General features: G+C 41.4%; 1 protein-coding gene across 5 annotated transcripts in view; it reads left to right on the forward strand.

Annotated features, from left to right (window-relative positions):
* Window positions 1-24,384, forward strand: part of MCU (mitochondrial calcium uniporter) — a 97,037-nt gene that overhangs the window by 56,316 nt on the left and 16,337 nt on the right. Inside the window, exon 1 of one of the 5 annotated variants that reach the window (XM_049811079.1) lies at window positions 24,001-24,079. The exons of 3 other annotated variants lie outside the window; for them this stretch is intronic. In XM_049811079.1, the coding sequence (XP_049667036.1) occupies window positions 24,047-24,079 (33 nt within the window). In that variant the 5' untranslated portion in view covers window positions 24,001-24,046. Of the gene's footprint in view, window positions 1-24,000; window positions 24,117-24,384 lie in introns of those variants that run through there. One more of the 5 variants, XM_049811080.1, reaches the window with a different exon arrangement.

The raw sequence follows: 24,384 nt of genomic DNA on the forward strand, positions 1-24,384 counted from the left end.
CTTACACCCCTTGACTGTGTTTTCTTTTGGAAACAATGTTAATGTAAAAAAAAAAAAAGTTGCCAACTTGTTGACAGAGTTGGCTTGGTTCAGGAAATGCTTGCAAAAAATGCTTCACTGCAGCAGTTCATGTACAGTGCTTTGAGCCTTTTGGAGAGGCTGAGGCCATCTTGTACTTCTGATTTTTCCTGTAGTGTAGCAGTTACATTAGTTTCCCAGGGTGCAAGACACCTGTGGCTTTAAAAAAAAACACAACAAAACCCGAAGGAATTTCAGCTTGTTCATAGATAGGTTCCAAACAAATTTGTCTTCGGGTGAATGTCTGAACTATCGTGCTACAGCATTTATTCAGTCTCTGCTGTCGGAGCCACCTATACTGCGAATGGAAGCGCCTTGGACTGGGCAGGTCCTTGTTACTGGGGTCCTTGCTCTTCTGGTGTAAGGACAGGTCGTGAATTTTTTTGAGCATGCTGCTGCTGTTTATGAAGCTAGCCCATTTAGAAGTTTCTGTATCTCTAAGACTGTTCTATGTTGAGATGAAAAAATGAGAGATTCAGTCTCTAGAATCCCTATTAGATAACTAATATTTGAAAACCCAAAAACTTAAGTCTTGTTCATTCAAAATCTTGTGTTTCTCAGCCCACTCACCAAGATCTTTGTACCTGCTGACCGCTGTAACTACAGTAATGCTTTTGAAGTGGCATCTCTTGACAGAATCCAAAACTATTTTAATGGATTTGTCAGTCTGGTGCCAAGTTGGGAGGAAAATGGGTTATTCGGGTAGCCTTAACCATGGGTCAGCGTTGCCTGGGTGAGCAAGGCTGCTGAGCTGGCTGGCAGCACACAAGGGTGGGCTCCTCGTGCTTCCTGTGATGCTGGTAGCACAGGCAGAAAGTTTCCCTGAGCGTTTTGGACAAGCTCTCCCCAGGGCGCAGCTCGGAGTGGGGGAAGCCTCTGCTTTGTACGTGCACTGCTTGTCCTCGATGAAATAAAACCAGTGACGGGCATTCAGTATGAATGAAATCTGAGTGGTGAGTCATTCCCCCAAGAAAGACGTTGCTCCAAACTAATGTAGAAATGAAGTGTCTTCCTTTTGGGCTTCTCCTGCTTGCATCCTTTCATGTGCTGGTAGCAGGGAGGAGGTAGGCTTGAGTCGAAAACGTTTGTTCCAGTTATCAGCCTCACTGGCAGAAAAGGCAATCACAGAGCCCGAAGTATTACTGGGATTCCCTGCTCTTTATTTATTCATGGGTCTCGAGCACTGCTGAAAGCAACCAAAAGGAGAAAGTACTAGACATAGAGAGTGGCATGCTGCTTGCTCTAAGCAAAGCATGAATGGCGTGGCTGGCTTTGAGAGCATGCTTAATGCTGATGCAGTTAGCATAATAATAACATGCTCTAAATCATTCTTTTAGCATAATCGCTGGCAGATTTTGCACAGGATTTGCAGACATTAAATTTAAAGTCACTGTCTGAAGTGTGGGATAGATAGGATAATGGGTCTACTGAAAGATGTCAGCTTGCTTATTAAAGTTTGGGAGGGTACCAAATAGAAAGAGCTGATTTCTGTGGAATTAAACAGGCAATGACTATTTTTTCTCACAAGAGAATTCTTCTGCCAGAGTGAAATGTCTTTCTTTTTCTTTAGTCTTGGGCAGTTACAGCTCTATTTTTTGATCACAAGGCAGGTAAAGCCAGATGCAAGATATTGACTGTTATTGGCTGTCAAAATCAGAGGTCAGGTCTTAGGCTTTGAGTATTTTGTGATAAGGATGCCTAAGATCTCTTTTTGTGCATGTTAACTTTATTGAATTTATTTCTTCATGGAAAATAAGCATAGCCTTAAGTATGCCAAAGTCTATTTTAATTACTATATGCTCATAAACCTTGAAATGTTAATGTTTTAAAGGGGAGCTGCTTTTAAAATACAGGCTGGGAGAAGGGATTATATCTCATCAATAAGATCACTCACCAGTCTGTCAAAGTAAGAATTGCGTATACTGTGTTAAATATATTTTCTGTACTTGTGGCAGGAAATGCAGATATTCCATAGTTTTTCCCAGGTGTATGTGCTTTTCATTTCTCTTGTAGCAAGAAAGCTTTCCTGATTCTTTAGGTCCATTTGTTGGGGGTTTTGGTTTTGGGGTTTTTTTGCTGGTGTATGAAAATGAAACTTAATAATCGTAGAATCATTTAGGTTGGAAAGAACCTTTAAGATCAAGTCCAACCATTAAACTAAGACTGCCTGTAAAAATCAGGTGGTATATTGGACTAGGTTTTTAGATACTTAGACATCCAAAAGGCAAATAGGTTTACTTACGTTGATTTTTGCTCCTTTTCAATTTCAGTGGAAGTCAGACATCAGACCTCCTGTATCCTGGAAGTTTCAGAAATACCTGGTTGTGGGATTCTTAGCCTACATATGCTAAATTTTTAGTCTATTTTTTATTACAGTTAGCAGTAGCTTCACATTTCTTAGCTGAAATGCTGTGAATAATGTGTGTTTAGAGTATTGATCTATCAAGTACCCTTAAGGTAGCTACATTTGACTTGGATATTTATATTTCGACTTCAATTTGAATCAGTCATAAAAATGTCTTATTTAGTAAATCTCTTTCATTTAAATATATCTGAAAGTATATGAACTACATGGCTATTTACATGCTGTCTATTTTTTGAGATAATAAGCACAGTACTAAACTGGGAGCAATGATTACACAGTCGGATAGATGCACCTCAGTGTAGGTAAACCTCATGTCACTGGACATGAGGGGCATTTCAGGAACATAAAGTACAAGTGGTGAATGTATTTAGGGTTGACTATTTTAAATGAGTTTTCCTGCTTGGTGACTGGACTCACTGAAGTTAGAGGCTAGAGATTCTTGGAATTGCTTGGTTTCGAAGTGATATATCCCCAAACTAATTTTTGTGTTGCAGTATGGCTAAACCAACCACAAAGAATAGGTAAGCAGTTTTTGCCATGTTTGATTAAATCCACTAACATTTACTTTTTCCTTAGTTAAAAGTGGATATAACTAACCTTTCTGCTCTTGATTGTTTAATCTTTTAAGAACTCCAACTAAAACTTTGACCCAAGCATCAATTGCTGTTCCCAGACTCCTACACTGAAGTTTTATTCCTTTTCTTTTCTGTGCTTTTCACACTTAAACATGTTTTAATTATTATCATGGTCATGCCTTTGAAGGTAACTGAGTTCAGGTAGATTGGAATTTTTTCAGTTTCCAGATATATCTTTGCTGCTCCTAAGTATTGGGGCTGGGGGGAAAGATGGGGCTAAGAAGTCATAATTTGAAACTGTTTTATAAGAGCGAAGATCAGCTTTAGTGAACATATTTCTTTCCCTCCCTTTCTAAATGTAGGCTGAGAGTTACTGTGAAGGTCCTCACAGGTATAGGTCTTTCAAGGAAAAATACCTAAAGTCTTGATAGTACTATAATCCCAGGCAGTGTATAGAGACACTGGCAGGGATCACCTGCTGATCCAGGCTAGGTTCTGTCTTTGCACGAATTCTGCTCTTTTTTCCTGTGGGTGCTGAGAAATATCTCCTTTACAGTTCAAGTAGCAATTAAGAATACTTTTCCAGAATTTCAAGTTGCTCAGCTAACTATGTGCCTAATCCTTCTCTGAAACAAATTGCATGAAAATAACATGGATCTTAGTTTAAGTGATTTACCTTGGCATTATCAGGTGTCAGTTCTGTTGTGGTACCCATTATACTCACTGGAATGGCTGGAGAGTACAGTGATGAGATTAAATGAGGTGGACAAATGCAGGTTAAATGATCTGTGATATCTATTCTCTGGGCTCTAATTTTATTCAACAGCTAAAGGGGGGGGGGAGGGAGGGAAGAGGATGCTTTCCCAAATCAGCACCTGAAATCACACCTTCACAATCAGAATTATTAACTTCAGGTTTTCTCTTCGACAGATGTCTGAAGCTACATGTAAGAAATTAACTTGCTAAGTAGCATGCCAATTTTAACTAGGTTTTTGAAAGCCTGTATTGGTGAACACAGCAAGGTGAAATGACACCGCAGTTGAAGGCTAGGCGAAAGGGTGGTAACTGCTGGGGAGGATTATGGCCTTGGCAAAGAGCAACCTTGCCAGGGGAAGTGAGTAGAAAATTCCTGTCAGCTTTCAGGACATGTCTGTTTTAGCTCTGGTTATGGGAAGAGGGGCTGTAAACACATAGCACTGAAATGCATCTGGGTGTTAGCCTTGTTTTCAGCAGTGCCAACATGCAGTGTGTAGCACAGAGGGGTGGCAGATTGCTGCTGGTGTCATAGCTATGGAAAAACCTGAGCTTTTGCTTTTTGTTTTGGGGTTGGGTGCTTTTGCTTTTCCTTAAATCTGTAGCCTCACAGCAATTGTTAGAAGCATGACCAGCAGCCTGCCAGTATATCCTATGAATGCTTATCCCTCACCTTGTGCACCCTCTCAGACTACTGCCTTTGAAAGGGCACACGTTCTTCTAGAAGTCTTTGCTCAAAACATCCTGTTAGCTTTAGCCTTTCTCTAACGCAAGCATAAGCTCATAGCCTGCTGCCCTCCCCTAGTGTCCTTGGGTGAAATGCAGGCTAGGAGATGAATTCCAAATATTTAACAGAAAAATTGCTCTATAATATTTATTCAGTAATTGGGTTGAACAGCGTTTGCTCTCCAATTTAATCAACTATTTTGTACCCCTTTCAGGCTGCAGGTAATAGACTGAACTGAATATTTTCTATCTTACCTCTTTTGCATTATTCATAGCCTATTGTCTCTGTTCTCATCTTGAGAGATAAATGACCTCTGTTTTCAATAGTTAGGTTTGATTTATTCTTTCTTCAGCCTGTGTAATATTTAAACAATTCCCAGACAGATTTGGAAGATAACTTCTTGAAGACATGAAGTGTAGGATTGCATTGATCTAGCATCCACTGATGCATCAAAATGCATTGTTTTAATGGGAAAGCAAACCAAGAAGAACTTATATTTGAGGATTATAAGTTGTCTCTTTCACAACCCTTTTTTTTTCTGGCAATATTAGAAAACCTGTTCCTTTTAGGCTTATCCTGATGAGTCATCTCTTTGATACTATAAGACTATCTAATATCTGAGGTTATATACTATGCTTTTTGGCAATAGAACTGTTTTAAGAAGTTTGTCCCTGCCATTTATCCTGCTTAGTACAGCAGTTGCTTGCCTCCTATGCACATGGCCTATGCAACAGCCTGAGGGGCTGTGCCCCAAGGACTGCTACATGTAGAGGTTAAACCTAAATCATATAGAACAAAATATATAAATATTGGAAGGTTTAACTTAAGTAATAGTGATGTCTTGGCAGCATACCCTTGAACAGTGGGTAGTAGGATGGCTAAGGGTGAATGAGGAGTTTGGGGGAATAAAGCAAGAGCTGGTAGCACTGAGAATTCACTCTTAGTATAAAATGGAAGTTTATTTTATAGGGAGCAAGACAAAAATGAAAATGGTGATTTGAAGCTGGATAGTGTATTTTGACCTGTGTACTTCCTGCTTTTGGAGTTGGATAATCTATTTGTCTTGATGTGTGTGTCAAATCCTTCCTAAGGAGGAATGAAGTTTATTGACTGGAGGAGGAACACTTTCCGTGTGCAGGTACATGGATAAATCACTTGCTTTTTATCTGAATTACCTTTTTTGCTTCTTTCCTACATGAAATCTTTTATCTGAAATAACCTAATGAGTAGTTTAAGTGCTGTGTAAACAGAGGCTTGTAGAGAGTAAGGCAGTGACCACTTGAGAAATGACACAGCTAGTTTACACTTGTTAGTTACTTTAAATAGGAAAAAAAATGTTTTCAATTCAGAGATCACACTTGAGTGGCTCTTTATGCGGGAGGATGCAGAGTATAAGTGTGCGTTTATGTGTGTGTGCCTGTGTTAGGGAACTGTTCTGCAGTGTCTGTTGTATTAGTTCTTCATTTTTGGCAAGCCCTTGAATATAGTTTTGTGATTAATCAAACTGTTGATGTACATCACAAAGCAGTGATCTCACGGATGAACTTGCTTAGAAAGTTCTTTGTCAACTATTGTAGCAAATTTAGCCGAGCATTGAAACGCTTCAATTTTTTTCTTGTTTCTGTGCCAGAAATATTTAACTGCATTAAATACCCTTGGACATCTTTGTATGAGCCAGTGATAGCTTTTCTTATGTCTGTGAGCCAAGAAGCTAATGAAGGTTGCACAGTTCAGTAAAATATTTTTCTCAGCCTTGCTGCTATAAGGAAATGGTTGTGGAAGTTTCCCTGGATTGTAATAAAGAGCAATGAGCGGTCGGATGGCAGGCGGCAAGGACACCCGAAGAGGGTGGACGTTATGAAAGCCTGTCAGAGCATCACACTGCGCGTGATACTGGGGTGTGGCACCTTGCTGTGGGATGTACTGGGCTGATAACAACACAGTACAGTCCAGATGACTGGAAACTTGGGACAGTGGAAGTAGATATTGGTTTCTCTCCTCTGGTAAATTTGACTTGCACTTCTAAAATGTTAAAATACTGTATGGCTGGTATCTGAGAAAAGGGAAAGCTTAACATGAATAAAATAACTGGCAAGGCTGTCAGAAGACAGCCTGCTGGAAGGGGAGGTTTTCACTTGCTGAGCATGTGCCAATGTGCTAGTGAAAAAGAAATGCTGAAGCTGCTTATCCGTGATCTGTTGTCTGCTCCCAGAGGATGGGTTCCAGGTTCCTTTGCTGCATTCCTTAAAGCATTCAAGCCGTGTGCTCTGTGCAAGAGGACGGGGGTGATATTTGCACATGTTTTTGCATTAAAAAAAAATGCTGAAATGAGGTGTGCTAAGGGTCAAATGAATATTTTCAGTGCCATATAGAAAATGGGTTTCAAGTTTGTACCTGAGATTTAGTAATTGATTCCATTTTGAGTTTGGTTTTGATCCTTGTGTCTCATGCTCACTTCATACTACTGAGTCTGGTGTTGTGGATCTGCTTCCTTCTACATGCTTCACCACCATGAATTTGCTCCTCATGAACTGCAGCTGAGCCACTGCTTCTGACACAGCAATATGGAAAATTTTTTTTCCACTGTTTTTTTTTTCTCCTAAAAGCTTTTAAAAAAACCCAAACAAACAAAATCCTCAAAACATAAAATGAAGTGCCTGAGCCTTTTGCTTCAGAGCACCTTAGTATTTCTGCATATAACTAACTCCCTTTCCTCTTCTGTCTTCTTTCTTTTCCAGGAGTGCAGTTTGTTTTCCCTGCGCAATGTGATTTGAGCTCTTAAATATGTTATTCTGTAAACTGGTGACTAGCAGAGGCATGTTCCACTCAAATTTTAAGCCAAAACTGTTAATCTTTGACAAAACTACATAGGTTTTCACTTTGACGCTAACCCTGTAACTCTTCACCAGTTGTGCACTTCTAAAGAGAAAGCTTTAGGTTTTTTTGTTTCTCCCTGTCTGTATGGAGGAGTGCGTGAAGTGCTTATGTTAGTAGGGTATGTACAGTATATGGTGTCACGAACTGTGTTTTGAAGATGGTGAGGTCAGAAGTGTGGGTGGGGGAAGCTGGTAAACAGGGCAAGGGCAGCCTCTCTTGTACATGTGAAGTGCTAGATGACTGGTGACAGCTGATGAAACAGCTGCAAATGTATCGTGTGAGGTTGCCTGGTATGTGGCATAGCCCAGCCATGTATCACTTGTATTTTAGGTTTGCTCTGAAAAGATATGATGAATAAATCCTGATGACAGTGCTTTATTAGTCAAGTTCAAAACTTGCTTGCTCGCTGCCTTTCAAAGATGGTTATGTTGTTGGGTTTAAGGATTCAGCTGGGGTTTTGTGATGCAATGGAAGCACTCCGTAAAGATCTTTGCTTTCTGCTAGTTTTGGCTACAGAGAGCTTGTGGAAGCGTTCAGGGTGACAACAGAGCCAGTGCTTGTAGGAACTGACCCCTTCTGCTGTGCTGCCTGTACCCCATAGACATGTATGGGTGCTTTGAAGGTGCTTGTCACTGTTTTACTTTGCAATGAAATGGGCTACTGATCTGAAAGTCTAATTACCCCCCACCACCACTTTATGTTGGTCACTAGTGGGCCTGTTGTTCAGAACTGTTGTATCACTACAGCTTTAGACACCTTGTGTGTCAGGTGTGGATGCCACACAAACTGTAAAGATTTGTTTAATTTGTACTGAAGTCTTTGCTGCTTGTTTGCAGGAAAAACAGGAAAAACTACTGGAAAATTACAATCTGAAATATGTATGAACTGGTTGAATAAAATCTCTCTTGTCCTGTATGTGTGCATGATTTGTATCAGTTGCTTGCTACATGTAATAAACTGAACAGTGTTTTCTTTAAGGGGGGGGGGAAATCAGGAGTACAAATGCACTGGTTCAGAAAAAATAAACTTATAGTAAAATAGTCCTCTTGCTCATCTTTGGATTTTTTTGGTTTGCTGTATTACTCTTTATAATGCTTTAGGGTTACCCAAAGCCCCTAATTTTTCTTTAATAATTAAAAAAAATTGCAAAAAACCAAAACTTTGCTTTTTCAGCTTGTGGGAGGGTTCTACAAAATTTTTCAAGTTTTAAGGGCACCGGACATCTATAGGCTGCCCTAATAGTACAGTCTTTGGTAGCTCATGAATTTGCTATTCATCTTGTCCTTGTTGATAGCTATTAAAGCTGCTACCAGATGATGGCTGCAGAAATGATGGTGGCAGAAGCTTGAGACACTACCACTCTTGCAAAATGTTGTTGTAACTACACAAATCATATGTGCTGTCAGCAACGGTTTTAAAATAAGCCAGTTGATTTTGTATGCTTTCTCGTATTCATGCAGTTTGTTCCATGGCTGTAGTGGTCACTTCTAAGACAGCCATGGTGACTTCTACAGAGATGCTCAAACACCCTGACCTGTGAAGCGCTGGTAACTGTACTTAGCCGACTTAAGGCAAATAGCTGCTGCAATGATCAGCAAAGTGCTGACAGTCTGTGTTGTATTTTAAGGTCAGGTCAGTAAAGGAGGCCTTTAAAAGCCCATCTGGAGTTTGATTTAGGAACCCCAGCTGCACCAGGTTAGCTGCTTCTCCATGGTCTAGGACTGTAAACTCTGCTATTGTGGCAAAAGCAGGGAAAAAAGGATTCCCAGGGTTGGCTTGCAAGAGAAACATTGGATGTTTTTTTTTTCTTGCATTGTGGTAAAATAGTATAAGAAGTGTTCATTGTGTTAATACTTAAGTGATTTCTATCACATGAGATTCCTTTTAAGGGATATGGCATATCTTTGCTTGGTCTCTGTATCAGATTCTTCTTGTTCCCAGGTGTTGTAGCACATAGGAGAGGAAAAGAAAAGGTGCCAGTCACCCAAATGGCTGTTGTGAAATGTGCCTTCTGTGAAGAGCAGACGCTAGTTTAATCTCCATTATTATCTCAGCCTTCACTATAAGCAAGCTCTTCACTTCTTTCCTAGTGTTCCTGTGGTCCAGACAAAGCCAGTTTCTGCACAGAAGGCAGCTAATTAGAGACCCTTGTCTGCTTGAGTGAACTTATGTTTCCAGCTCTTCTCACATGGTCCACCATTAAAAAGAAATTTTGTGTCACTCTGGCAGTTGGTAAAGACAGAAAGCTGTTCAGCCCTGCTGCTGTACAGATGCTGTGCAGGTGTGCGTGTTCATGTATATGTGTTTGCATAGCTTCTGTTTCCACTGTTGGCCAAGAACTCCACAGGCCCATCTTTCTTTGAAATGGAGGCTTGCATGTCTGCTTTTTCTGTATAGCATTAGACTTAGGTTGCAACGTATGTAGTGAGAATCAAACCAAGTAACTAGGTGAAATTTCATGTAGAACAAAGTAGACATGAGTTTTGAGGAAGCTCAGCTGAGCAAACAGGATCTGATTGAAAGAAGATGCTCATAGCTCAGAAATGGCACTATATTTTCAGGTGCTTTTCAGTCATGGGCCGGACTGTACAATGTCTGCTGTTGTGGTTATAAATCCACTGCTACAAAATCTGGACTTTGTAACTGCCTTTCTTTCTCACACCAACAAAGAAGTAGTGGTTTGGAGACAAGGTGTGGAGGGAATGAGTTGCTGAAGCAGCTGCTGAGCAGGTAGTTGGCAAAGCTAGTAGCTGTGGCTGCTGTTGCAGAAGGCCTTGGTGTCACAGACTTGCAAAATGGTTCCTCCATGCACACTTGTGTTTTGGACAGAAGGTTTTCCTGGAAGGAGAAAACAGCTGTTTTGCACTTGCCTATTTATGACTCCTTGATGCTCTGACAATTAATTTGGGCACAATGACTTGTTAAATGATTTCTTACTGTTGACTTAACTACTTAATTTGGGATCCTTGAAGGACTCACCAGGTGGAACAGGTGGAAAAATATTCCCTTCATAGAACTTAGCCAGCTGTCATGCAGTTTTTGAAATAAGCTTCTTGCTAGACACTGTACTGTCTAACTTCATATTCATTTGAATTAGTCTGCTTCCAAATAGATGTGAGGTACAGTGAATGACTAAATGTGCTATATTTGCTCCTAATGTGATAAACATGTAAAGCAGCATTTCAGAGTTGGAGCTGATGGGCGCTAATACCCTTTACTAGAACATGTCACAGGAAGTGTCACACTTAAGGGTTGTAAAAATGAAGTAGGAAGGCTCTTTGCAGAGTCAGTGCTCAAGTACAGAAAATTGATCGTCTTCTACTTGGCTGTTAGAACTCCTATGTATGCTAGTCCTGCTGAAGTTACCCAGTGGTGATTCCACTGTCTAGCTGTTGTGTTGACCTTCACAGGTGACCTTGGAAGTGGTATGCCAAGCAGGTTGGACTAAAGTTACAGCTGCTTGTCTTGCCTCCATTGTTGATGAAGTGTATATGGTTCCCCAAGCAGTGCTTTAACAGCTGTTGTTGTATGCCTATGCTATCTAAGGATCAGTGGTGGTTGTTTCTCTGGAGTCCTGTCCCCCCCCGCCCCCCCTGCTAAAACTGAGCATTGCTCTGTTGGATGGAAAAGACACCACATGTCAGCTAATGATTTGCTTAATAGTGTGGTTAAGCACCACTGCAATCAATCTAGTGACAGAGTTAAAATTATCTCCTAATTACATTGAGAATCAAAGAAATCCTGGCTCGTGTGGGGAGAAGGAAAGCAGGGAAAGAGATTGCATTTAAATGGAATTCTAGGAAGGTTTGGGACATAAAAGAAGTTCATGTCACCCCATTAAGGTGAGCGTGGCACTTGTGGGAGTTACCTCTAGCCAGACCAGAATGAGCATTTTAAGCCTCTTGCTGGGCTGAAAATGGTGTGGGAAAGCTTACTGAAATCTGTTACCGGCTCTGCAGGCTTTCTTTCTGTTTATCGTTTGAACTTCCTTTTATACGAAGTCCCCAAGTACTTGTTTTTCTTGCCTAGAAATAAGCCACTGCCTAAACTAGCAAGTGTCAGAGGTTTTGATTCTCCTGTTAATTATTTTAAATGGGAGGTAGTAGGGCAGTCATACAGCACCTTGCTGTAAATCTCGCAGTACCCAAAAGGGAACCAGGTGGATCTCTACAAAGCTGCAGGGGCATGTTTGTGACCTGGTAAAATTGAGGTGGCCGTGAATGAAATGTCCACAGGGGCTCCTGCAGCTAATACCAACTTCCTGGTACGCAGCAAGGGACCGTGATGCTGATGACATGTGTAGTGCAGATCAGTGAAGTAACAGTACCACAGCGTGAAGTTGAGTTGGCTTTGCGTGCTCATGGCTTTCAGCCACCAGGGATGAGGAGCCCTCTAACTTTTGCTGTGATTTCTGGGGGCTTCAGGGGGTTTAAACATCATAGAAGCTGCCTCTGTCCAGGGAAATTACAGAGATCTGACACTTTAGTAAGAGGAGTGATTTGTACAGGGTGCTTTTCTAGTGATATTGCTCCTTTGGTGAAACCAGGTATTTAATCTTTCTTTATTCCTTAGGCAAGAGTTTCTGTCTGGAAGATGCAGAATTCCAAAACAGGAGTTTCAAATTAGCCTAGTTAAGAATAATAAATGTGTGTGTGAAAACTCTCTCTCCCAGAAGTCCCCTTAACTGCCATGTGCTTTCCAACCAACTTGTCAATGGGCTTTTCCACCAGCTCCCCAAACCAAAAGGGTGGTGGTTGTTCACTAGTCTTGGAGTTGATGTATTTCTGACTTCTTTAGTGGTTTGGAGGGTGAAGGTTTTGGCAAGCCTTTGGTAATCCAAAGGGTTGTGGTGTCGAACTCATTAAATTTAATGCTCTAAATTTAAACCCATCTTTCCTTTCTGCAATAGGCAAGGAAGAAGGCGAGGAGAACAGCAGTTATTACTGATCAGACTTATTACTGTGTAATGTTGGTCTGTCAAACTTGCTTCTTTATTATTAAGTATACTGTATATATTAATAACAAATTGCTCCTCCCATGATGAATAGGTCTGATTTACAAATGTTTCCAAACCAATGACTACTATCAGACTACACTCTAGCCTGTAAAACCGTTACTGTATCTCTTTGTTGTGGTTATTAATTAAAAAGTTAAAATGTGTTTTGTATATGATGGTAGCAGCCCCCTGGTGCAAATAGGGGCTCATGACAACTTAAAATTGGTGAAGGTCTCATTCAGAAAGGCTGGAGCAAGCCAGTGTTTTCCCAGTCTTGCCAGTGCAGCTTAACTTCATAAATACCTTCTGAGCTGTTGCATGCTGAGAACCTCTCAGTGCTACCAAAATATCCGGTGAACTTAAATTAGTTCTGTTGCTCTTGTCTGTAGACATATTGGAATGAATCTTCCTTGGTTTCTAACGGGGAAAAGACATTTGTCCCAAGATGAGAAGGGTGTAGCTAGTTGCCCACCACCCATGTGTGATTTCACGGACTGTATTCAAACTCTTGCAGTTGTAACTTGGTCTTAATTTTTTCCCATGCGTGTATATTTTTTTCCCCCCCAAGATAATAGTTATGTTCTTGAATTACAGGAGTGCAATGTTAAGATGGCTCTCTTGCCTTTTTAAATTAAAATACACTGTGACCACTATAGGAGAGGGCAAGGTAAAAGGATTTTTGTTTGATAATAGCACAAGGTTGTTCCAAATGCCACCACAGAAATCATGTTTGTCTGTGGATAAACCACCTCTTCTTGTCATCCATGTGAGATGTACTCTGGCTGAGTGGATTTGCTATGTTTTAATATTTCTGAAATAATACCGTTTGCCGTTGGTGCAGTGTCCTGCTTTGCCATGCAGTGTTGTAGCAAGGCCATGACCCATGTTCCTTGTTTTGCTAGCTCTACTGCTTTTCACGCCATGCTTTGTGCATGTTTTTGTTTTCCATCATGATGGTGTTCCCTCAGAAATTAGTGATTTTTTTTTTTTTTTTTTTTTTACATTTAATTTGGGGTTGATGTAAGTATTACTGGTTTGTGTGTCTAAAACGGTGGTCTGCATTCCCACTGCTTTTTCTGTTTTTTTTTGCATCTAGAGCTCTTTTATGGAATTGCCTGTAGCATTCAGCTGGACAGCCACTTGCACTGCTTAGAGCCAGCTATTTTAGTACTTCTCTTAATGCTTTCTCAAAGGCTAATGTGTTCTCACTGCTGTGCTGAGAAAGCTGAAGCTTTGCGTGCTATCTAAATCAGTTTGAGAGTGCTATCGGGGGACTTGGTCTCTGCAAATATAAACTATTTAGTTGGAAGTGTCTGGGCCTCATACCTGAACTCTTAACTGGTAATGCCTCGCTGCTTTCTTTCTTGTTTCAGTAATAAGCTTTGTCTATACTAAAAAAAGCCCAAAATACTGTGAAAAGGGGAATCTGCTTTCAATGTCTCATGAGAATATTTCTGGACATGCAAGCTTTTAGCAGATACAGTTAGAAATAATTGTGACTCTGGCAGCTGTGACAGCTAATTGCGGTTCACTTACAAGTTGTTTTGATCCAGTTCACCCATCAGTAAAGTAGCATAAGCAGGCAGAGATGAAAGAAACTGATTGTAATGGAGTCCTAACCCTGAACCACCTTTCCTTTACATCTGGATCTTCTAAGTTTGCCAATACTTATTTTGGAGATGGTTGCAAGCTGTGCCTTGGTGCAAGTACAAGGCTGCAGAACTGTGAACCCAGCAGATTTCATAAGCTTTGAGAACAAAGCAGAGTCCTACCAGTATGTTAGCTGTGGAAACTTGTTCTGTCCACTGTTTGTTCACTCAATACAGCTAAAATAAGATTACAGCAAGACTTGGATGGAAACTGCTTTAAGATGATTGCTTCATAAAGTGGGAAGTGGCCTCAGTGTGTAAGACTTCAGCTTTTTTTGTTAAGAAATTACCCAAACTGACTGACTGGTTCTGGTGAAGGTCTTGATAAGTCTTCTGGTGTGTTTAGCCTCTTAGACTCACTTGCACACCTGAAGTCCCTGTAATTCAGACAGCATGACCAAGTAAAAGTGTAACTTGTCTCCAGTGCTGTGGCTTTTCTGTAACAATTTGTACTGCCTGGGTGGTCCTGGGCAGGAAGGTTTTTGTCTCTTTGCTCACCATCTGGGCAGGAAGGTTTTTGTCTCTTTGCTCACCATCTGACACCAAGGTAGGGGGTGAAGTTGTCGGAAGGAAGTGTATGTATCTGGGAAATTGAGGGGCATTTACCCAGCTTGCATTAGCACAGGCTGTGGACATGTGTGTGAGGTGGTACAGTTGTGTGGTAGCAGATAGGGGCTCCTTGGCCTCTTAAGACTATCCCCATAGAGGAGAAGAAACCTGGGATTCAAGGTTGAAAGAACTTTAACTATTAGCATTGGATCAAAGGAAAAGTCCTGGTTCCCAGACCTATTTACTGCAGTGAAAAAAACATTAAAAAGGTTCTTGGAAAGAAGGTATGGAGAGTATCCTATTCTGCGTGAGTGGAACCAGTCTCCTTGCTTGGATTGAAAGCATACATTTCAAGTCCTTACCTTGATGCCTGGCCCTTGGTGGTTTTTCCACGGAGGCTTTTTTGCTCTGTTTCATGTGTATATTTAATTTCCTTTAGAAGAATGATTCAGTTTTCATTAACTAGCTGAGACTGTCAATGAAAATATAAACTGTAAAAGGTGTCTCTGAGAGCTTGTACAATTCGGAGCCAAATTGTAAATTGCTGCCTTCTAGGCTGCCGAACACCTATCACAATATACTAAACCCAGTTTGATTTGGAAAAGCTCTAAGTAAGTGACCTAGCCAAAGAAATCCCATTACTTTCTCTTCCAAATCCCCCTCTCCCAGGATAATCTCTTTTCCCAGGGCTGTTGACTCTTAAATGGTCTTAATGATTAGAAAAATGGTCATTTTCTAGTGGTGTGTTTCCAAGGCTTCTTAGTCTCTTAATATGAATTAAGTCTCAGTGTTCATATTGCAAAGAAGTGTGAACTGCAAACTGTTTGTTGCAAGCATATCTCTGATGTGTAGTTTACAGATTATAATTGGGCAAGCAGTTCAAATCAGCTTTTCAGGACTGGCCGTTGAAAACTGATTTGTTTTGTGTTGGATCTTTCTTGTGTCTTATTCTTTGGATGAAGCTGCAACAGTTTCTGTGAGAAAAATTTTTAGATGATTACGTGTATAAACACAGTAAATATAGTGTTCTGGATTTTTAAAACAAAAGAAAAATACTTGAGCTGAAATAAAAAAAAATCAATTCAAATTCTACGAAAACAATCCTTGTGATCTGGATGATATAGAATTAGTAGAAAAAAGTATACTTAAACCAAAAACCAGGAAGGAACCAAATGTTTGGGAACTCCTTTTGTAATGCTCCCCTATAATGCTAGTTTATCGCATGTACTGGCAGTGGATAACTTGACAACCATTGAAAATGTGTAGGAGAGGTTTTTTTGGTCTGTTTTTCTTTAAGGTTCTTTGACTAGTGATTTAACTTGGATGCATTGACTTAATCATTATATAAACTAAAGGTGTGTTTGTGCATGGTGCATGTGCCCATAAACCCAGTTTCAACTAGTTTCCCTAAGATAGAGGAGGGAGGTCCAGGAAGTGACAGAATTAGTTGGTGCTGATGAGGGCCTGGCTGCAGACTGTGAGGTGGCACCAAATGGGGAGAAGCAGCCCTTTATTAGGGTGTTCAGCCTTTCTTCCCACGGTGCTGAGCTTGAAGGGGTGATGGACATGACTGAGCTTGCTCTGAGGACAGCGCTAGCTGTCAGATGAAATGATTGACTTCAGTTATTAGCTTTCCTGAAATTTCGATTAGTTGTTAGTGCCTCTGTTGTGCTTTCATGCATTTAAAAATAATTATGTTGTTCAGTTTCATAGCACAGTAATTCTGTGCAGGAGATGCTGAAATGAATAGCTCTGAGCTAGTGAGTGCTACTAGGAGATGCGGGAACAGTCATTCCCTTTATCAATGGTCAATTAAATAAAAACCTTTTGATCTCTGGTGTCTCCTCCTTATCTTCCCAGAGGTGACTGATGATGAAATGGTCAGTGCAGGCACTGGAGTTCCAGTCAGACCCACTTGCTGCCAGGGTTGGGAACACGGGGTTTTGGGAAGCAGTCCCACAAAAAATAAATGCTTGCCTCTTCCAGAGGAGCAGGACCAGAGTGGCTCTTCTGTGCGTTTGCTAGCCAGGGTGGAACTGTAACACAACAGTGCTGAGGACCTTGGGAGATACTGCCAAGTTTGTGTTTCTCAAACCATACACAGAATGCTACAGGGTACCATATGGCTGTTCCTTGTGCTGTACAGAAGGGGCCAACCCCCGTTTCCTATTCCTCCTCTCGCAGAGAGGCCAGGTGAGATGAGCTGAGGAAAGCCAAACTGGGAAACCTTCAAAACTGAATTTAACATGCCATTTAAACATTAGGTTCACAATAGGCATATTTGTGTTCTTACTGCACTTCATTAGTATGTCAATGAAGGTATGTCTCTGCAGAGTGCTGCCTTTCACTTGCATTTAAGTGCTGCTGAGTTGCTTTCTCTAGACACGTATCTATGGCACATGGTAGGTGAGCATTGCACCATTTCCCCTCTCAGGGTGGAGGTGGGAGGCCATCCTGTGAAATAGTCAGGTACAAGGTACATGGTTAAGTAAAGGATATTAAACATTAACATATAGGGATATTAAGTTTGCGTGTAAGTTTCCTTGATCTGTGGTCTGGTAGCACAATGAAACAATGCGTTTTAATGGCTTTAAAATACTTATATTTTTGTTGGGTTTTTTTGTTGTTGTTTTATTCTGTTGCTCTTGTATGACAATAATTTGCCAGGGAACGTAAGTGATTTAGAAGCCAGAGTTGCACAGTAACAATCCTTATGGCAGATAGTATGTCTAGGGGAAAAATGTCAGGCATCAACCCTTAATCAAATGGAGATTTTTCTAGGGTTTTATGATAAGACTTGTGTGGGACTAGCAAAAGGATTAATCTTTACTGTACTAATCACACCTGGTAGTGAACCAATGCAAACTGAATGTAGAAAGCAAGGAAGCATGCCAAGTTCAATGTCCTACACTTTGGTATTTCTTACAGAAGAAACCTGGCCAATATTAATTGGCCACAGGTATTTGTAGCCATTTAGCAAACCTATGTGTTTTGTCTTAGGACCTGAATGTCTGAATGGGAGAGTATATGTAAAACTTATCTGACCCTTCTGGCCAATACTTTTAAACTTCCCAACTAAGGGCCTCACAAAGGGTTAAATTCTAAAGCTAATTCAGTCTCCAAGTTTACCCTGTAAGGCTCATAATCTGAGAGAAGGAACTACTCGTTCTCTTTAATGCTTGGACTGACTTGATGTGATTTTTATGGGTACAAAAGAACTGCCTCGTACTGTCTCATGCACTCCTCCACAAAGTCAACTTACATTTTTGCTCCACCAGTTCCTCTTTTGGACCAAACCCAAGTAAGGTTAGATAGAGAGATGAGATTTTTTTGTGTGTGGTGTTCTTTCCTGCAGGAAAATGAGGAGGGAATTGATGGTGTAGGACTCCCCCAGTACTGGGATGTACTGGGCTGCTCTGGCTCACAGAATGTTGTACCTCTTTGTATTTCCGAGTGTGCAGCTTCTCTGAAACTGTACGTATGCTGATGCTGACTCCAAAGTCTGCAAGAGCCTGCTGTTTCTTTTCAAGAGCTGAAAGCAAGGTTCCTCGTTTCTATTTCCCTGGAAAACCAGTGAGAGTTGGCTGCTCCCCAGCACATAGTGAGGTAGAAGGAATTTCCTTGCACTTGTGGAAATCTCACTTCATAACTCTGCTTTTTGTTTCATTCTTGGTGTTCTAAGTGCCAGGGATGTGTCAGCAAGCTGCTCTTTCCTCACCAGAAAGCTCTTTATGCAGTATGGTGGCAAGGTGGGAGAAGAGGGGTTAGAGTTCTTCTTTTAAACTGGCTATAACAAAGACAAAATTAATTGCCTAATGGGGTTGGTAAGTGCTAGAGGAAGAAGAACAAAGAAACTTAAACAACAGAACAGCAAACTGCCCGGGGGAAACACTGAGGGGAATCCATCTGATTTCTTCTCTCTTGTTATACAGTTTTCAGCTGTGAGTGGTTGAGGGAGACAAAATCATGAACCCCTGAAATCGGTGGAATCAGAATTCACTAAATTCTTCAGACTGCTTTTTAAATCAGGGTTGGTGGCCCCTTTGATTTGAGAAGGGAGGTACCATCATTTTCAGGAAGATTTAAATAATGAATCTGGGAATTAGGGTAAGGAATTCAGCTCTGCCTTGTTTTTGTGCTCTGGTTTCAAAGCTGACACAGGCTTAAATGTATCATGCTATTTTGTTTGGTTCCTGGTTTTTAAGCCTTAAGAATGTAAGGGAGTTAAAATTCTCAGCTTTTTTTCAGTAACCATGAGGGCTGTATTAAAGAAATGGAATTCAAACCATCCTACTCCAGTAAAGCAAAAATGTTTTCATAGTGAAACTGTGATCTGGCATCACAAACTGCAGGGGAGATGTTCCAGCCCCACTTTGCGTTGCCTGTTAGAGGTAGGAAAGACTGGGAGAATTTTGGATGAAAGAGGGAGTATGGCGGTCTGATGTACTGTGGTGTCATCTGTTTCAGGTAAAGTAGGAATACTGTAATTCCCTGTAAGTTGTTGACATTTGCAATAAAATTAAGAATATAGACTGAGAAAAGGTTTTAGTTCAGGGGGAGGGGTGTTGTTTGGAGGTTTTTTGTTGGGGGGAAAAGTCATGTGGATGGTGTCAAGGGAAGCACCTGTTTAAGGCAGTAGAGACTGCTTGACCAATGTGCTTAAAATGTCTGTTAAACTTTTTCCTGTTCGTTATCTCCTCTTCCCTCTCTTGCCCCCCAGAGGCTCTATCAAAGCCATCAAAAGCAGTGATGTTCCTGTTATAAGACTCGTCATTGTAGCATCTCCACAGCAGCAGTAACATGTGAGAGAAAGGCACAATGAACAATGACAGTTGCTTCATCTTTTTTTTTTTTTTTTCTCCCCTCTGTTTTCTCTAAATAATGAATCTCCTTGCTCCTGCCCCTACCTCTTCCTGGACACTGTGGATTACCTGTTTCTTTTTAGCCAGATGGGCAAAGGAAGCAGGATGAGAAGGGAATATTTATAGCTTACCTCCTGTTTATGTTCCTTTCCTAGCAGATGTGATGAAGCTCTGTACTAATGTTGGAAGAAGAGAAAATTCAGGCAGGAAGGAGAAGTGTGGCAAATGAAGACCATTTGCTAATGTGTAGGTCGTACAAAGTGCTTCCAAATGCAAAGATGAACACTTCCCACATCTTACTGGCACTGCCTTTTTTATGTCCATCTCCTCAGCCTGATTTCAAAAGAAAAAAAGAAAAAGAAAACCAAAGAGGGATAGAATAGCACTGCAGTTCAGACAGGTTCTTGTTTGCTTGACCTTCATCCACAGAAACATTGCCCTGTGGAGGCAGCAGGTGCGAAATGTTCTTTTCAGGGCAAAATCTGACCTCTCAAGTGGGATGTGAGCAAGGGCATACTGGCAAAGAGAGAAAGAAATGAGTTCAAGCCAGTGATATTTAATCAGGGAAGTGCTCAGGTCCTGGGAGTCAAAGTGTATGGTTTAAAAAGGCAGTGGTTTGGACTTGTTGGAAACTGGGGAGAAAATTGTGCTCGGGTGTGGGTCTTCTCTGTTTTCACTGCAGGCATGTTGCAGGAGCATGGCTCCCAGGTACAAGGGCTTTCCCCACCATGCTCCCCTCTCTGGTCAAATGTTTGGGGTTTTTGCAAGCCAGCATGCTGCAGGGCAGCAAAGTGGTGTGGTGTGAGTGCTACCCTTGCAAGAGCAAATGCTGGTTTATTGCGTACCAGGCTCTCAAACAGAAGCATGGTGTGTGCCTTGAAGGAAACACTTCTCGTAATATTAACTATGCGAATGTGTCCAGAGACTGTAGCGAAAAGTTGGAGAAGGTCTTCCATACAGGGTTACTGATCTGCTGAACAAATCCCTGGTAGAGTTGGGCTCAATTTCAGAGGAAGATAGAGAATTTATTTTTTTTTTTAAAGGATGATCCTGGAAGTGGGCCAGGGTGTCCAGATGCCTCAAATGGAGGTGGTGAAGAAGGGGGTGAGAGATGCAGGCAGAGATCTCTGATGCCAGATTAGCCCTTTTTTATCTCTTCAGAGGTTTCTGAGGAAGCCAGGGAGGATGCTGAAGAAGGCATCTGAAATTAGCAGGGCTGTGCCTGGGTGCTGGCAGCAGCAGGATCCCTCTTTGCTGGTATTGTGGGCATAAGGGCTGCCATCATGTCTTCTCCCTGTCTCCTTGCTGTCCTCAGGCCTACATGAGGGACTGCTGTAGGCATCCTTCATGCTGGAAGACTGAAAAGGTCCTGTCTGTGCTCAGACCCCTGTATTGGTTCATATGTGAAGGACTTGATTTGCAAACTTTGCTTTAATAGTTGCTGTATTGGGTGCCCAGGGACTGAGGGGTCTCTGAGGAGAGGCTGGGGCTGCCTCAGACTGGTTCTGGCTGGTTCTGGGCAGGTTCTGGCTAGGCCATGGCAGGGCACAGCCCAGCCCCTCAGCCCTGCTGGTGGTGCCTTGGAGAATCTGAGGTAAGAAAGGGGAAAGATGCTGGAAAAAAGGGAGGAATGAGGAAAAAAAGTGTGAGGAAGAGCCCTGCAAAGATGGAGGTGGAAGGAAGAGAAGGGCTCCAGGTGCCAGGACAGAGGCTCCCCTGCCGCCTCCGTTCCAGCATGGGGTGTTCATGGGCTGTGGCATGGATGTTTCTAGAAGGAACCTCCGTTCTCCTGCACTCCTCAAGGTGGGGGAAGGAGTTGGCAATGAAGGGGTCAGTTGGATCCTGCAAAAAGGGATGGGGGGAAGGTATGTTAATTTCTGTCTGTATCTTGCTGTTATCTCCTTTAACTGGCAGTAAATCAACTTTCCTCTAGTCAAGTCTGTTATGCCAGTGAGGGTGACGGGTGAGACATCTCCATGCCTTTATCCTGACCCATGAGCTTTTTCATCTTGCATCTTCCCATACTGTTGAGGAGAGGAGCGAGAGAGCAGCTAGCTGGACAGCTGGCCATAGTCAATCCACCACAGTTATACGTACTTAAATATGTACTTAAGTAGGAGCTTATGTACTGGTGCAAAAATATTAGTTGTTTTGATAAGTTACACATCATGGAGCTTGGACAGCAGATTTCTGGCTAGGACACTGTTTTGCTCTGTCTTTCTGTTTTGCCAATACAGCTGGTGTGAGGGGTAAGCAAAAATTGGAAGACAAAAGGGGACCCAATGACTTATGACGAAAGTACTGTTTCAGAGAGATCAGAATGTAGTAGACTGAGTACAGGAGCAGTAGTTGGAGCCCTGAAGTGAGGGAAAGATTGATAAATGGAGCTCTTCAGCACTTTTGAGGTGGGTCGTTGGGGTTACTGCGATTGCTAAGGGAAGCTCACAGCAATTTTTGTCACTGAGATGCTGGCCAGGAGTTTTTAGGATAATCAGTGTTAGGGCCAGGAAAGACATTCAGTTTTTCATGCTGTGAAAGCTGGGATAGAAAGGAAAATAGCTGTTGCTTGTTGGAAAAGGTTGAGCTGCTTCATGTGTGACTTAAAGCAGCCTCATTTAAAGGAGGGGGCCCTTCAGAAATAGTAAAATAGATGTTGCAGCTGGCACTTGCAAATGTATCTGTTAAACATTTCACTCATGGTGGGAAATTTTTACATGGAGAATGCTCTGTTTTTCACAAAAGCTCTGCAGCTTTTGCTGCACTGGTACTCCAGGTAATGAGTTAGCAGCATGTTTTATGTGTGTTTTAGATTAAGATATTCACTTTTCCATCCTTGAGGTAGGGTTTTTTTGTACAATTTCTTTTCTGATTTTAATTAGGGTTTGGAGACTCGGTAACCAAAAGGTTTTACCATTCTATCATTGATAATTACATAAAGTGCAGAACATGAGCTCTACCAGATTGCTCCCTCTTTTCCCATCAGAGAGCACTTGCTGGTAGCTAAAAGGCTGTTTCTTCCAGTAGGGCTTTGATTAACTTTGTCACCCATGTAGAACAGAGATAGCTACTTTAGGACCTACAGAGATGCTGTTTTTGTTACCTTTGGATTGTCCAATATAGACCTTGACAGGGCTGGAGGAAGTGTTTTAGACAAAGGACTAGGATTTTTTTTTCTTTCGCTCTTTAAATCATTCTGGGAGCGAAGCTGCTGCATAACACCAAGCCTCTTAACATGCATCTTGCTGCAAAGGTGGGAAACATAGGATCGAATGGATGTGAAAAGTGAATTCCTGCATGTATTCTCTTGAGACCTAGAAAGTTACTCTGATGCTTAAAGCTTTTGATCTCGGTGGTCTGGCTTTGGTGCTTTTCACACTCCAAGTATCGTTTTTTTTGGAAGTAGTGGACAAGTCTGTTTCAACTGAAACCTGGATGTAGTTATTCAGCATTTTGGTGAGCTGTTGACTGTGTGCAGGCAAACAACCATGAGATCTGGTTAGCAAAGCTTGAGATAAGTTCTCCTCTGTCCCACACTGCTTCAGTCCTGAGTTTCAGCCTGCTGGCACATATCTATATAAAGCTGTTGAATTGCAGACATTAGATAAAGGGTTCAGACGTCTGTGTCCATCTCAATTTTAAAACAACAGCCGCCCTTCAAGAATAAAAATGATTGATGATTCCTTAAGCTCTCGCTAACCTTGGATGGCAGAAGATGGGATTTAGGTCTCTGCTGACTTTTAGTGCATTTGTTCCTTTCTTCTTTTGCCAACTAGTAGAGACTGTTTTCTTAGATAAGAAATTTCTAACAGCAGCATGTATCACAAGGCACAGTTCAGAACTGCAAGAGTGAAAGATACGTAAAGGTTAACCAGTGTCTATTCCTGTAAAATGTAATGGCAGCATACTGCTGTGGGGTTAATGAAATAGTTGGTTCAGACCTGAATCAGGGTGAAAGAATTGTCCAGGAGGTTGAACCTGGGGACACCTTAGCTTTTTGATGAATCGCCTAATGTGCCCTGGTTTTCAACCTATTTTACCTTTTCCCCTGTTCTTGCCAGTGTTGTATGAGGGCAGACTTCTGGAGTTAGCTTATACCTATGAAATACTCATGGCCTTAAGGTAAAGTCTTTGCAGATGCTAGCTGATAATATCTTTCGGTTATATAGTCATTTTGCAATGAGATAACTCTGGGTTTAGTGGGTTTTAGGATTTTCTGAAAACTGCTACTAAATTTTTGGGCTGCTGCGCAAGTCTGGTAGAAAGGCAGTCACTTGATGTGCAATATTTAAAAAATAGGTGATTAATGCCATGTAAAAGGGAAGAGTAAAGTAGTGAAATGCACCTATCTGAAAGTGCCAGCTCTGCCATTGGATTGGGTAAAATAAGTATATAAACAGTGCTTTGTGGTAGTGCTCTCTTACAGAAGGTTTTTGTGTCTCACTGTGTAAATTCTGCCCACTTACTATTATATCTGGTCCGATGCTATTTTTAGAAGGATTAAAATTGAAGTTGCTGCTTTCAAATAGGAAAAGGTCTTTTTTTAAACTTCCTATAAAGGCTTCCCCTCCTCAGAGAAAATTTGGTTCTGAAAACTGGCTTACATGTGGTGCAGCTCATGATCATTGAAGCTTCTGACTTGTTTCATAATGTAAGTGATGCCAGGACAGCAAAACCTGATTTGTCAAGTATGTGAGTTTGTATCTGTGTTTTGCTTGAGTGTTTTTGAGTTTAAAACCTGTTTTTCTTCAGGTGGGGGGGCAGTTCCTGGTTGCTCAGCAGTAGCATGTGGATGTTTGTCAGTCTGGAAGACTTGCCATTTTTCAAATGTAAATAGGCAAATTTGCCCATTGGTTCCCAACACATAGGGTTGTGTGGGGTTTTTTTGGTTTTGTTTTGTTTTAACATTACTTTTGCCAAAACATGGAGCTTCTTCCCACTTAAGTTCAGTTACAG

Source organism: Accipiter gentilis, chromosome 9, assembly GCF_929443795.1.
Source record: "Accipiter gentilis chromosome 9, bAccGen1.1, whole genome shotgun sequence".
Classification (NCBI taxonomy): Eukaryota; Metazoa; Chordata; class Aves; order Accipitriformes; family Accipitridae; genus Astur; species Astur gentilis.